General features: G+C 37.1%; 1 protein-coding gene across 2 annotated transcripts in view; it reads right to left on the bottom strand.

Moving 5' to 3' along the window:
* The window catches only part of ASXL3 (ASXL transcriptional regulator 3), a 178,775-nt gene that overhangs the window by 97,406 nt on the left and 65,233 nt on the right, over positions 1 to 16,136 (bottom strand). For both annotated transcript variants that reach the window (XM_072732136.1, XM_072732135.1), the window contains 2 exons: positions 14,596 to 14,704; positions 13,223 to 13,331 (listed from right to left, as the gene is read on the bottom strand). In XM_072732136.1, coding sequence (XP_072588237.1) covers positions 13,223 to 13,331; positions 14,596 to 14,704 — 218 coding nt within the window. The remainder of the gene's footprint in view (positions 1 to 13,222; positions 13,332 to 14,595; positions 14,705 to 16,136) is intronic.

The raw sequence follows: 16,136 nt of genomic DNA, 5'->3' as shown, positions 1-16,136 counted from the left end.
GTTAATAATGACTCACACATATTTAGTGTTTCCAAAGGGAAGATTTGGTTCAATCTGGAGCCCAGAACTGGAGGGCAGGACAATAAAATGAAACAGCATCAAGCAATCCTATGAAGTTTTTTTCTCAAGATGATTCATTTTTCTTTAACTCAACTCTATTTTGCTTTATCTTACATGAAGCATCATGAAAACTCCTTCCTACATAGTCAATTTCCTCCTTGATTCCCTCTTTTGAAACATGGTCCTATTTCCCTGAATCAAATAATTTTTCCCTAATCATTTATTTCTGATCAAATAATTATGGAATCTTTAGAAAGTAAATGTAATAGAAAATTAAATCTATAAGTGAGTGTTCCTTTGAGTTAAAAAAAATACCTTATTTTTATGGAAAAAAGTCCAGAAATAATAAAATGCACAGTGTTATCCAGAAACTCCAGACAATGCACCTGCATATGTGGCGTGTATGTGCATGTGGGGTGCGTGTGTGTCTGTGTACTGACAAAAACTGACCCTTAACATGGGCGCATGAGTGATTTTATTCACTCTTTTGCCATGTATATGATGAGGGTGGCTGAATCGAAAAACACCAAATAGTTGGACTGTGGAGGTTCATGCAGATTCATATTCTGACAAAATACACGGTTTTCACTTTTACTTAATTCTTGTAGCTTTGTTAATAACAGATGTGATAAATAAATAATACACAGCTCATTTTAAACAGTTGCCTGAATATTTATATAAGGGACTAAGTCTGGGCTCTGAAATACAAGCCAAAGAAAAATTAATGTTAAAGAAAGGGCCAAGGGAAATTCCCTGTATGTGAAATTACAACAGAAACCAGGAAACTGAAGAATTAGGACAGATGTTTTATCCAATAAATATCAAACACTGACAGGCAGCTTAGAAAGTGATATCTTTTTGGCATTCAAACAAGAATAGGGCTTTTTTTTTTTTTTTCTAACTTCACTGGCGTGATCACAAAACGAATGCCAGGATTTATACCTCAAAACCCCACAAGACTGCCTGCCCTTTCCGTAGGTGGACAAAATGAAGACAAGGAAATATTTTTTAAATGTACAGAAATGCTATTTCTGTCTACATTTTGCATGGCTGCCAAGACTAGGCAGAGCCAACAATATAGTTAAAAGCTAATCTGCTTGTTTTAAATTCAAACAGGTAATGAGATTCTCAGTATTTGTTGCTTAACTACTCCCACTCTCACATTCTCACCCAAGTCCTCCATCCAAAATAGTCTATTTAGGAGGCTTAGGAGATAAGAGAGATGGAGGCTTACACACCATCATGAAACAGTCTTGAAAGCTGGAGACACTGGTGACTGTCCAGCAAGACTGGACTTTTGACTCGGAGTCTCCATGTTGCTCTCCTCTCTTTCATTTACCATTCAACTTGAAAATGAGATCAAACTAAAAAACATGGGTTAGAACTCATATTTTTAAAGTCAAGTAACAGAAGCTATGGGCAATGCTCCCCTCACTGTAATTACTAATCCACTGACAAGTGTACAAGAAGGCTTTGACCTTTAAACCAAGCCACAAAGAAGGGAGAGATCAGAATGCAACCTTGACTTTGTCTCTCTCTCTAGTCTTACATTTTGTCTGCCTCCCCAACTCCTATCCTCTCTGACCCAACCAGCCGAGACCCTGCTGTATTTCCTGAACACAGTGACTTGCTGTATTTACTATAATTTGCTCCGATTATCCTTCATCTAAATACCCTTCTCCATTTCTTTGCCTGGCGAGTTCATCTTGGCAGACCAAACTGAAACAGCTTCCCCAAAGCCTTCCTGACTATGCCAGTCTCTGAGGTCGACTTATTCCTCTTCTTCCCATGTTTTCTTGGAACTTAGTATATGAATTCATGGCACTCTCTGCAACTGGTGCTTCTCTCTGCCTCAATCATCCACAGGTTCGGCAACTCCAGACTTAAGTGCAAAGATGGGCACAGAGTAGTCAATCTATAAATGTTTACTAAATTGCTAAATGTGAATTTTCAATTGTTGCTTTAAATAGGAATTCATGGAAAGGGACCTTAGCAAAGCAGTTTATTATTAGTGAATTTTTTTATCTTACAAAAAAATTTAAAATCATCCTAAAATCAAATAGGAAAAATATGAAAACCAACCACAAAACATCCCATGTATGTCTGTGGAAAGTCACATGACCTGCCACTCAATGTCAATAAACTTCCTTCTGCCACCCTGACTTGTTGCCTTATTTTAGGAAGAAAGTGACAGTTTGGAGGCTTTGCATAATGAAATAAAAATCAAAATAATGTAAAAGTCAAAATCAGAAATCACAATGCTTATTCAAAATGGCAGGAGATACGTGAAGGCAGAACCACAACAGGGACCAGGATCTGGACACAATATAGTCACTGAAACAAAGATAGTAATTGCTGTATGTCCCACCAAACAACACAATAAGTAACAGGCTATCAGAGGTAACTAGTATTTACAGGTCTAATCCAGGCAGGAAGAAGAACAGCTTTTGATCTACTTCATTGCTATCAGTTCTCCCTCCAATGACTCCCTTTCATTTTTCTGATCGAACTAGATGCTATCCAAATAATTCTCTGTAGAAATAATCCTGATATACACCATAGATTTAATTTAGTTTTTATAAATAAAAGATATAAATTGAAGAGCACATGGTATCTTAGGGATAACACTGTGCCCAGTTAGAATTCAATCACATTTTAAAAGAAAATGGAATCTTAGAGGAAGCTTATTTATTTATGAATCATTTATTCATAAACTTTTGCTGAGCACTTTTGTGCTAAGCACTGTATACAGGGGGACAACATCAAATAAAACCTAGGACCTGACTGAGACGATAAAGCTTTTTTTAAATGTATTTTTTCTAAAAAAAAAAAAAATGTATTTTTTCTAAGAACAATGGTATAGAACTATTAATTCTACCTGAGGAAAGCCAAGCATACAAAAACCTACCAGTAATAACTAAAATTTGTTCTGAAAAATAGGTAAGCAAACAATTCAAAAGTATCCCCAGATGGCAAATAATTAAAAAAGCTTGTTGGGATTGAGTACGCTTTATGTATCAAACTTATGTTGAAATTATTCATACATATCAGATGTTCTAGATACATATATATAGTAACAAAATACATGCCAGAAACTGTTAAAAATGACTTAATGAGGACCAGGCAAACCGATTTGACCCCAAAATCTTTCCTGGAATCCATTTCTTTCAGAGAAAAAGTAATTCCTTAATCCTTTTTGGATCCAGACTAAGGAGAGACTACCTTCTTTAAAAGCATTCCTTATTCCAAGATAGGCATAGATATCTGGATTTTAAAAACTTCCCTCACTGCAATAAAAGACAACATTCAAAGCATATAATATGCCAAGAAAGGCCAAAAATTACATAGAGAAATAGGGGCAATAAAATAATGAAAAAAGCTCTTTTCCTCTAAGAAACTTTCAAGGGACAAATTGTCTAAATATTGTTAAGTACTGATACTCGATATTATTTAGAGTATCATCTATGAATAAAATACAGCTAATATAACTGAAGTTTTTAATGTATTTTATATCCTGCTTCATTTGCCCAAGAAGGCCCTCTTCCTAGTCAGAAGAGGTTTGCAGAAAAGGGAACAAAATAAAACAAGAGGAATGGTTAATTAGATGATAATTATACCAGCAACGTCTATCAGTAAGAACATCCTCCTAACAAGATGTAATCAGGCTGATATCATAGGCTACCAGTGATGCTCATCAGATATCATGGAACTGGACAGACTGCAATTTCATTGCAATGTCCAGAGATGATTCACTGACACTTCGGTTTGCCACGGACAGGACACTGAAACTCCCCAGGCAACAAGGAAGAACATGTGCACACTAAAGGTACCTCTATAAGAATCTCTCCTACAGGTACTCAATTTATCACCAGAGCCATTCAGTTATACTAATATCTCTGGATATCCAACAAAATATCCCTCTCAACTCAGAAAAGAGAAACTCAAACCAGAAATAAGAATAGTTAATAGAAAAAGCATATCCTATAGGTACTAGCCTTTCACCACCTAACCCCTTCCTGCAGATTCCCCTCTCAAAATTATGTAGAGTAATAACACAATAAACTGTTTGTGTGGGGGCAAAACAGTAGAAGCTATTTCTTTTATACTGCACAACACCTGTGATCTTCTACACTGCATTAGGTTCCCGAAACATCTACCCAGAAATACAGCAATCCACTTGGAAAATGAAAACTAGCAAAAAGCAGGTAGGAAGAATATCATTAAAAGGTTGGTACAGGTCAAGGGTGTTTTCTTCACCAATGGGCATCACTACTGAGTGCTTTATACTTTGACACATAAAAGAGAACTCTAGTATACAATAAAAGGGAACTAGATAAGGTACCGAGGTGGTTAACTGTTTGAGAAATGGCTCTACACTGTCGCCGTAAAGAGAGAATGGATTATCTGACATTAAAGAAAGTACTTTACTTTTTAAAGAATAGGTGCTTTGTTCTTATATACTAATTGTAAACTAATAAATCAAACAGAAATCTGGCTAGTTAAGATGAGTAACTGAGGGAATACCTTTAATTCTGGTTTTATTTGAGAGGGAGTTTGCTTTTATTATGAGATCATACTCTCTATACAATCTCTATCTCTATATTATAAAATATTTCTCTCATAGCACAAGAGAAGGGAAAAGTACATTTAAATGTGTCACTTTATCTGTGCTTAGAAAACTTTCTTCTCCTCCATGACTCTAAGCTATTAAAACTGACCAATCCATTTTACAAGATCAAAGTTCACAGTTCAAGGGCAAGTATGCAAGAAAAAGAGGTCCCTAATGGGTAAAAGAAAAGAGTAAACCAAAAATGTTTCAAAAAGCTGGGGTAAGTCACTTGGAGAAGTTAAGATGAAGGGGGTGGTATCGAGATGATGCCCAGCTGTTCTTCATCATCAGACAAGGGCGGGGGGAGAGAAAATTAGTTTAATTAAAAGCACAAAAAGATTTCAGCATAAGGAAAAAATTCTTGACTATAAAGGTTATCAAAACACAGAGGCAAATATAAAGGAGCCTGAGATTCCTATCCCTCTGGACATTTACTATTAGAATAATATCTAGCTGAATCAACTGGCTTAAGTTAAATGCTGGCTTGAGGTCCAGCCTGCATCAACTTGAAGTCCCTCATATTTCTCATGAATGCTGTGCCTGGGATCAAAGAAGGGAGAATAAGAAAGGAGTGGGCAGAGGAGGTCTGATATCCTGCCAATGGTCTTTTCTGACTGTGAAGAGTATTCTCTTTCCTCCATATTTTCTTCCATTTGTAACTAAAACAATATAATTTTCACATACTTAAGTTCCTCGGGGCCACCAATGTAGAACAGGTGTCTCCGTGAGCTAACCAAGCTGTTACGGAAAATGAAACGTTAAAGAAAAGACAAAGTCAATTAACCTAAGAAAATAAGGGGACCCAGTCAATGAAAGAATTCCCGACCCTCATCTGCAGGATTCTGAGGAATGGTTGTCAGGTAAAAATTGAGGGTGCCATCCTATGTGAAATCATGCTGGAGCAACCCCGGACTAGCTACTGAAAAACCTCCAGCGAAACTAGACCAATCTCACCATAAGGAAAGAGACACGAAGTAGGTTAGCAATATCCTCCAAAATTACTCAAAACACTGTCTTCACAGCTCCACAGCCCCTTCATTTTCTTTTCCCTGCTCCCCTATATAAAATTGTCACTGATAAACTGTCTGTGTGACTACTCCCTGAGGGCATCTAAACCTTCACTAGTACACTTCTCAGGGCCTCCAGGACGCTCCTCATCTGTATGTAATTGATGTCTCAACAGAGATCCTAGCCACACACTTCAGGCCATCTTAAAGCACTTTTCACTTCTGAAAAAAGACCCCTTAAACTGTGGCCTCTGAGCCAATGAAAACAAAGAGTGAGCTGAATAATGTTTCATTAAGTTAACACAACTCTGCCAAGAATCATACAATCAGAAACCCACTTATAAAGCTGGCCGTAAAGAATAATGAAAAAGGACCATATAGAATTCTTCAAATGTTGGAATCATTATATACCCTGGGATCTAAGGACTAAAACATAGGATATATGTTCTCTATAATTTTTTCCCCTAAATAGAGACTTTTAAAATACTAATTCCCCCGCTAGAGTGCTGCTTCCTCCCTGAAAGCCATTAGGGTTAATAACAAGCAGAACCTTTTTTGATCTCTGTGGATGAAAATTGTACATTCTCCGGTTTCTTCATTTTAAAAAATAGGATGGTTGCTTTTGATTTTAAACATGTAATATAAATCAGGGCCATGAAAAGAGAAACTCATTTTTTCTTGTTAATAACAATTTATAAATAGAAGGTGAAGAGGGCGAAGACTATGTAGTGATGCTCTCATTTCATATAAAATATGTATGGGTTCTGCAGCCAGGAATGCACTGTAAGTCAACTTAATATGTGTGAGAAAACTCATGATATACCAATGTATTATGCTCAGAAAACAACTCAGACACAAATATACCCATATATCTCTGACTAAAATACCCCATAAAATCCAAAATATTTTCTTTGGGTGACATAGATCTACACTTATATTGGCATAAATGGTCATGGGATGTCAACAAAGATATATCAAGTGATTCACCTAAATCACTCTTCAATCTCTAGAGCTAAAGCCTGTAAAATCTGAAGAGTTTATTTTCTTGAGTCTATATGCCTAATTCTTATTAACTTGAGAGACTGGTAGGAGTCAAAGGAACATACACATAACTGTAGTTCTGTGTCTTGTAAATCCTATAATCAATAAATATACCACTTTCCCGCATTGTAAAAATTTTCAACAAAACTTTAAAACAAAATTTCTTGGCCAAAGATCACCCATTTAATAAGAATGTTTCTCTGGCCAATTGATTGCAAGAAGAGGACTGAAGCATTATTGTTATTACCTCAAACCTGAAGATTCAGATATTACTGACTGGAATCAAGCTGCTAAGATTTTGTATTACCAGTTCTTTAAAGTGCTTTAAAAAATATTTCTTTGCTTACCCTCTTTAATGGTACAGCGAATCTCAGTTGATCTTTATTAATTTGAAATAACTCTATGGTAGCAGAGGCTTATTTTCTGGATTGCCACAAGGTTATGTTACCAAGTGGCAGTTATTATTCACCTCCGCACTTCCCACTCTTTCATCCCAAAGGAGGAATGAGAGAGGAGAAGGAAAAAAACAGATGGTGGGACCCTCCTCTTTTCTTTCCTTTCCCCCTCTCCCCCACCCTGGCTCCCTGGTCCACACATCCCCACACATCCCCCACCTTCTCTCTCTCTGATTATATTTTCAAAGTATATTTGTACAGCTGTTAGAAGTGCAGAAATTCTATCCATTCTAACTTCTGGTTCAAATATGTATTAGAAACAGAATGGCAAGGAAATCACCTGAACTGGTTCAGTTTCATGGACTTTATTATCAATTTGCAAGAAATCATGTGGTATTCCACTCCTTAATCTGGATAAGCCAGGGGTTCCTCTTTGTCAAATTCTCAAGTCTATAATCAGAATAGATTTGCACAAATGTTGGGAAAGCAAATTGTATCAATGACTCCTGGCTAAAAGAGTGCCCTGTGATTCCAAGGAAGTATCCCAGTGGTTAGAGCCTGGCTTTTGATGTCATGTACACCTACCTGGGCTTGCCACTTAGATGAGATATTTATCTAATTTTATTTTCTCAAAGGCAAAAAAAAAATTTTTAAATAGATTTTTTAAAAAAACCAGAGGGATCCCTGGGTGGCTCGGTGGTTTGGCACCTGCCTTTGGCCCAGGGCACGATCCTGGAGTCCTGGGATCGAGGTCCGCATCGGGCTCCCGGCACAGAGCCTACTTCTCCCTCTGCCTATGTCTCTGCCTCTCTCTCTCTCTATCATAAAAAAATAAACCTTTAAAAAAAAAACAGAGCCTAGAAAGATTCTGTATCTCACAGGAATATTATGAGGATTAAACCATATACAAGCAAACAGCTTACAAAGACTGGGCAGTGGAAGCAGTCCTTTTCAATATATAAGTTTGGCAAGGTTGATGGGCTATACAAGAAGTATATGGTACTTATGTGGAACGTGGATAGGAAATACACTTGTCCTAAAAGAAGCAATTGTGGTTTGCCAGAAGATGCAAAAGTGGGTAAATCAAGAAATACTCAAGGAAACAAGCTATTTACTATCTGTTCAGTGATTCCCCAAAGCAATTTCTCTAATGCAACTTCAAAGGAGAGACCAGGAAATGTGACTTGGTCACATTAGCTTGGAGGGGTGCTGGTAATACATTACTTTGTGAAGTTCCTCTTCACATTTCAAATTAGGGGAGGTTGCTTTCCCTACTTGTTTTAGCTATTGGCTAAGTGCTCCCACCACCTGGTCCTCCACCCCTTTCTAGCCACTAAAACCCTCCCACTGTTTCTCTGAAATTCGGGGTTAGCCAATTAGCAAGATCTCCTATTAGCCTCCATCTTTTCTCTGCAAACTCCCTTCACATCTTGATCTACAAAAACCTGGCTCTCTCCAATGAACACTACACTTCCCCTAGGACCCTTCAGATAGAAGACCCTTTCTTTTCCACACACTTTGTGCTACTGAGCCTGGAAATGGGAGAGATGACCTCTATTTTCCCCTGCTGCTCCTTAGTTGCCTCCAGCCTATCTCATTCCATCAAACCATAGCAGCAACTATGCTCCTTCCTGCACTTACCTACTAACTCCTGCATCATTCCCCTTCATGTTTTGAAGGCTTTAGCTCCTAAATGTCATGCTCTTTTGATGCTAGTTCTAACACAATTGTCGGTTTCAATATCCACACAGATAATTCTCTGGTATTTTATACCTGAGCCACGACCAGCCTTTGCATCTTTGTGCAAATTTAAAAAAGCAATGTTTCCACCAAGGAGACCCAATTTCATCCCAAAACACTAGGCTGGGCAAACAGAGGGTTATTGTGTTTCAGCTGCCTTGGATGGTCTCTTCATTCGGGCCACTCTGAAGAGGATGCACAACGCATAACCATTCCTGACAGCCTTAAACCTAGGCTCCTTCTTTCTTTCCTCTCATCTCTGACATATATTCCATAATATCACCCTGACCTCAATTTTGTGTATTCCACTCTCACATATCCTTCATCCTTCAACTCATTTTCTCTAGAACACCAAATCAAACAATCCTTCCACCCCAGTAAGACCTCCCCCTCTGCACCATACCTCACAGGATTGTGTCCCTTACTCACATCTGCAACCACCTTAAATACCATGGAACCTGATCTTGACTATTCCATTTCATGCACCCTTAACTCCTCTGTCCCTCTCTTACTTCTTCATTCACACCTGGCAAAATCCCAACACCGGCCAAATCCAACTCTGTACCTACTCTGCACTTGTAACGGAGGTCATGAACATGACTGGAGAAAAAGTACCACCTTGTTGACTGGTCTCATACTAAATTCAGAATTAACAACCTTAAAAGGATCCTTGATCCTGCCTGACTCTAGACAAACATTTTATATATTCTCTCTAAATCTGAAAAACTACCTCCCTGGTCCTCATGCTGCACTGATGAAATTGTTTCCTATTTCTCGGAGAAAAATGAAGCAATAAGCATATTTCCATAAGCCTCTCCCAGGTGTTCTCACCTCCCCTCATTTCTATCCAAATACCCTGACTTATCCTCTCTACTTCCTTAGAGCACCTGTCTATACTCCTAATAAGGCCAGTCTCTGCATCCATTTAATAGATCCCTTTTCCTCTCATCTAATCAAGCCCATGGCCACAGGACAACTTCATCATTATCAAATTCTCCTTCTCAACTGGATTTTCCTCATCAGTATAGAATTATTCTAATATTTATCTCTCATATTAAAAAATAACTTTCTTTTGGTTACACTTTCCCTTCTAGCCATTTTCCCATTTTTATTCCCTTTACCTCAAAAATCCTTGAAAGTATCAGCTACTTTTGAGGTCTCCATTTTGTTCTCCCATTCTCATGAATCTACTTCATTCAGGCTTGTGGTCTCACCACTGGATAGAAATTGTCATTGCCCAGTTCATCAACAATCTCACAAAGCTAAATCCAATGGTTATTCTCAGTCTTCACTATAAGTTGAAATATCCAAAGCATTTAACACATCTGAGGTGCTTCCTTCCCAGAAATACTTTCTTCACTTGTTTACCAGGACAGAGAACATGTTCTCCTAAACATTTATCCTCAGTTTCATTTTTCTGTAATTTTTTCTCATCACTTCCCCCAAGCTCTTAAAAGTTAAATACCAGGGGATCCCTGGGTGGCTCAGTGATTTAGTGCCTGCCTTCAGCCCAGGGCGTGATCCTGGAGTCCTGGGATCGAGTCCCACATCAGGCTACCTGCATGGAGCCTGCCTCTCCCTCTGCCTGTGTCTCTGCCTCTCTCTTTCTCTCTCTCTCTGTTTCTCATGAATAAATAAATAAAATATTTTAAAAAAAAGTCAAATACCCCTGATCTCAGCCTTTGGGCATCTTCTCTTTTCAATTTCCCTTCAGTTCTTTGGTGATCTCATCCAGTTTCTTGTGTTTAAATATTGTTTATAGACTGACAACTTCCAAATGTGTATTTCCAGCAAGGTCTTTCCCATGAATTCAAGACACATAAGTCCAATTATTTAACACATCCACCAGGGTGTTGAAAATGAATGTCATACTTAATATGTCCAAAACTGAGCTCCTGATCAACAACTCCCTGCCCCTCAAACTAATTCCTTGTGGATTTTCCATCTAAATTAAAGACAGCGCTAACTTTTCTATATGCTAACACTGATATTTTGGGGTTATCTCTAATTCTTTTTTTAATTTCATAATCATACTAATTTTAGCAGCTCCTATTCAGTCTAGCTTCATATATATCCAGAATCCAATCACTTTTCAGTATATCCACTGCTACTTTTATTCAAACCACCATCACCTCTTATCTGTATTATGGCAATAGCTTTCTGAATGGTCTCTGTTTTTGTCCTTTGTGTGTGTGTGTGTGTGTGTGTGTATATATATATCCTCCTTCATATATATGTGTGTGTATGTATGTATGTATTTTTGTAATTAGTGCTTCTGCTATACTTTAGCTCTTGCTAAATCTAAGTGAGATCACTGTCTCTCTAGCTCAAAACCCTACAAGAGTTGAACATCTCACTAAAAGCAAAAGACAAAATTAATTAAGGCATGATAGCATCCGGCCCCATAACTTCCTAACTTCATATCTTATCATCCTCTCCTTTGCTCACTCTGGCCTCCAAACACACTGGCATCTTGATGTTTCTGACACATTCCAGGAACTCTTGTGTTTTAAGGCCCTTGTAATTGCTGCTTCTTCATCTAGAACTCTTTCTCCTTAAATACCTTCTCCCTGTCTTCAGATCTTTTCTCAAATGTACTCTTCTCTCTCACCCTAATCTCACTTTCTGGCAATGAATAAGCTACACATTTTATACATTTATTTTGCTTATTCTCTCTCTACCAACCTAAGATCCACAAGAAGTCTCTTTTTGGTCTTATTTTTTACTGCTGTAACTGCAGTGTTGAAAATACTACATAGCACATAGTAGAAACTCAATATATAGGTTGAGAGAGAGCATACTTGTATGCTAAAGCAGGCAGTACAACAAGGGGAATGACCCAATGCGATTCCCCTTCATCCTCCTGAAGAGGAATAGTTTGCCCCATTTTACCAGCACTTCCAGAAAGGCAGAAATTGCTATGCACCTCTGCCTTGTTTTCTCTGTAACCGCAAGGAACTGTCGAAGTTCACACTACTACCACAAGTGTGGGGTTGAGCTGAGTTTTTAAAAGGTAGAGAATAGGGACTTCATCATATGTTCTCATTCATTTGGGGAATATAAATAATAGTGAAAGGGAATAGAAGGGAAGGGAGAATAAATGGGTAGGAAATATCAGAAAGGGAGACAGAACATAAAGACTCCTAACTCTGGGAAACGAACTAGGGATGGTGGAAGGGGAGGAGGGCAACGGGTGGGGGTGACTGGGTGACGGGCACTGAGGGTGGCACTTGACGGGATGAGTACTGGGTGTTATTCTGTATGTTGGCAAATTGATCACCAATAAAAAATAAATTTATTATTAAAAAAAAGAATAGGAACATCAAATACAGTGAAAGTTGGTTAAAAAAAAAAAAAGCCTACAGAGCCAACTTCAGCCCTTTTACAAAGAATCTGTGTTTCTTACCTTAATTCACAATGTCTATTGCAGATTAGATAGGCACCAAAGTAAAATCAGTCTCATGGGGGCTATCAGAGAGCATACCAGCTTAAAGGGCAGGAGTGTCCAGTCTGAATACAAAGAGACTCCTGTAGCTGTTAATAAAACAAATGGCTTTGGGCTATTACTGAAATATGATATTTCTCAAGGATCCTTTAAAGTTTGTTTGTTTAAAGATAATTTACTGATTTCTATGAGTCCACCAACAGAGGCTTTAATGACATAGTCTTCCTCCCAAATCATGATCTGGGTCCACTTTGTGGGACCGGTGGGTAGGGTAGGAAAAAGTACAACAGTGTCTGTGGACTGAAAATTTGTTAAAACTGCTGTACGGAAATTACATACACCAATGGGATCATAATGCAGATGTCTTGACAAAGATAAAAATGAATTAACATGGACAGAATTCAGAGGCAGAAAACGCCCCCTTAGAATTCTGGAAGAGTCAGTCACTTTTCAAAAGTGTTTCACAAGAATATAACTTATTTGGCTCTTGTTCAATTGTGAGGAATATTAGTCCTAGGTTTAATTTACTAAGGACAAACCCAGGAACAAAGCTAAACATAAAACTACTTGTGATCACAGGAAAAAGAAACACAATGCAGAAAATGCCTCACAATAGAATACAACCACCAGACACCTCCAGTACTGTCACCTTACAGGAGAAATATACTGATAACATTTGAGAATATTATCCAGAAAAGTCCACAGTGTCAAAAATTAAAATAAAATAAAACAAAAAGCAAAGAAACGCATACTTTTCTTTGGTGCCAACCTTTTGAATCCAAATATTTGATGATGAATCAATGCAGATGGTAAAACTTAGAGAAGGAATTGTATCTCTAATGGTTGGGATCAATCAGTGGAATTACTGGAATTCTATATAACTCGAAGAGAATAAGGTTTATATCTTGACCTTTGTCATACGTACCTCCATCTCCTTCTCCACTAGCATTGGCCTCTGCCATTTCTGCGCCATCCAGTTCAGATTCACAGCCTAAATCCAATGTTCCGTCAGCTGGGCATGATGACTCCTCTTTCTGTATTATTTTTAAAAAATGATGATTTATGGAGATATACTGACAACTGAAAATATTTGAAATACTTTCAGAGTCCTAAAGTATTACCACTGTTACTTGTGATTTGGAATTTCAACAGATTTTTTTAATGTAAAATCTCTAAAAAATATGAATTAAAAAAAACTGGGAAAAGCACATTGCCACAGATGACTTTCTTAAACCTCTTAAAATCTGCACAAAACAAAGTTTCCTTTTGATATACATTGTTTCCTTTTTTCCCCAATTCTACACTTTTTTTATATTAGAAAATGGCTTCACAACTCAGAATTTTACCAGTAAATTAAATACCCAAGTAGCTACAAAAAGCAACTGAAATAGTACAAGTCTTTTTGATTAACCTGTTATTTTCTGAAACACACAGTAAGAAGGGTCCCATGTTTTTAGTAGCAGAGAAGGAACCCCTGGTTCTTCGCCAGGTATAACTTTTAACATTAAAAACTGTCTTCTCAAAAGAAATGAATGAACTTTAAATGTAATCCATCATTTATTAGAGCAGTGACTTATTTTTAACTTTATAAGAAAAAATGCATTGATTTATTTGTTCCAAGTTACCATTTGTAGATCATCAGCTTTTGTCTTCTGGAATTTTGCATCTTAGATAGCATTTCCCATTCTAGTAGGGAACGGGATTACACTAAAATAATTAAGACTCCATTATTTGAAGCTTTTTATTTCATTTCTCTATTCTTCTCACACAACAATTATGCATTATTTAAAATTCCCTTGAAAAAAATAAAATAAAATAAAATTCCCTTGATACACTGCTGTTTCAAAATTGAATAATTTAAATCAGCAACTTTTCAGGAATAATGGATAAATTTATTTTTATAAAAGACAACAATGTGTACAGGTGTGAAGCCTGTATATCAACTGAGGCCATAAAGTCAAATAGTTTACTGCAACCATGATCATCTAAAGCTCTTGGCTGATGATTCATGGCACTCCTCCATGTAAATTTTTAAGAATCAAGAATTTTAAGGAAGCCACAACTATTTTCCATTACCATATGTTAGAGTGAAACCACAGATATGCTTTCCTTGAAGAAAAATGTCATTGTTTATTCTTAATATGAAATCATTTTTAAGACATCTGAAAACATTTAAAAGGCATAGGGGTCATTTTTCTATCCTTCACCCAAATCTAATTTTGTTTACCTTCAAATGTCTGAAAAAAATGCATGATACACAGTAATAACAGACATAATATGCAGAAAAATCCAACTTACTTTGAGAGCATAGAGGCCTGACTTTCCAGGGATTTTGAAGAATGTTCCATCCCCTATTCGAGTGTTAGTGTGAAGCATTGCATTCAGACAGGCTAATGGAGAAGTTCCACTAGAAAATAAAAGTGTACAAAAATGAAGCAATCTGAGATGTAGTTTCTGTGGCAAAACTGTTCCCTCAGTCTCTCTCTCTCTCTCTCAAAAAAAGAAAAAAAAAAGGACCTTCTCACATGCCTTTTTAAAATATCCTCCCAACCCCGAAAACATCTACATTACAATAACAGGCCAGTCCAGTTTTGCCAAAGTTAATCAGATGCATCTGTCTTATAGGCTCCAGGCAAAAAGTCTCCTGAATTGAAATTATGCTTTTATTCATAAAGCAACCAACACTCTATTTCAAAGAAACCAGAGCCCAAATGTTTATGTGCTGTTATTTTACAAATAATACCATGAAGCCTCAGTTTTTAAATATTACAGACAACTTGATGGTTGCACTTGAATGATCAAATAAACCAAGTTCAAGGACAGCTCCATCCTATAGGTTGAAAAGCGACAAAAGAATAATAAGAAACCAGGGAAGAACTGATTTGAAATTACAAGTGTTTAAGTTACTCACAGGACTGCATTTCTCACACAGCCAAATAAAAATCTATATCTGTGTTTATACCTGATACAGCTTCTACAATGACATCCTTTTCTCAGATTTGTCAATAAAAAAATAAGTGTTTGGGAATTCTTCCCAGCTTTATGTTCTACAATAAAGATGCAAGTGATTGAATTATGAAAATAGATTTTTAAAAGGAATCAAACAGCATTAAACTAACGATTAAGAATATCAAAGCACATATGTACAAATAGTATTGAAATATATTCATTATACCTAGAAAGATGTTTGTGAAATGCATATGTATGTATTTTCTGGGGTAGACTTTAGAACCTTTTTTGGGTTTTGTTTGCAAAATAATATTTTTGCAAGTTGGAATTTGGAGCTATAATTATTACTTTCATTTACTTATGTTTCCATGTATATTTTACTTCCTAATATGCTAAAACATCAGTATTTGGTTGAACCAATATGGATTAGAGGCTTTGCTCCACCACATTGTGCCTTAGGGGTTCTAGGTATTTAATCCAAAATATTCTCAGATAAGAGTACCTCTAGGATATTAAGCTTTGAATTTCTATGATAGAAACATAATTTCATGTTATTTAATTAGAAGTTTCTCGGAACCCTGGGTGGCGCAGCGGTTTAGCGCCTGCCTTTGGCCCAGGGCGCGATCCTGGAGACCCGGGATCGAATCCCACGTCGGGCTCCCGGTGCATGGAGCCTGCTTCTCCCTATGCCTATGTCTCTGCCTCTCTCTCTCTTTCTCTCTCTCTCTGTGTGACTATCATAAATAAATAAAAATTTTAAAAAAAAGAAGTTTCTAAAAACAAAAATTGGGAAATTTCTTACGTACTATGAAAACTCACCAATAAAATGAAAAAGCCAAATTTGCTGAGTTGCCACAGCATATACTTACACAGACATACACACATATGTG

The sequence above is a fragment of the Vulpes vulpes genome, chromosome 13, assembly GCF_048418805.1.
Source record: "Vulpes vulpes isolate BD-2025 chromosome 13, VulVul3, whole genome shotgun sequence".
Lineage (NCBI taxonomy): Eukaryota > Metazoa > Chordata > Mammalia > Carnivora > Canidae > Vulpes > Vulpes vulpes.
The sequence above is the reverse complement of the archived record's forward strand: the minus strand, read 5'-3'. Positions and strand labels throughout refer to the sequence as shown.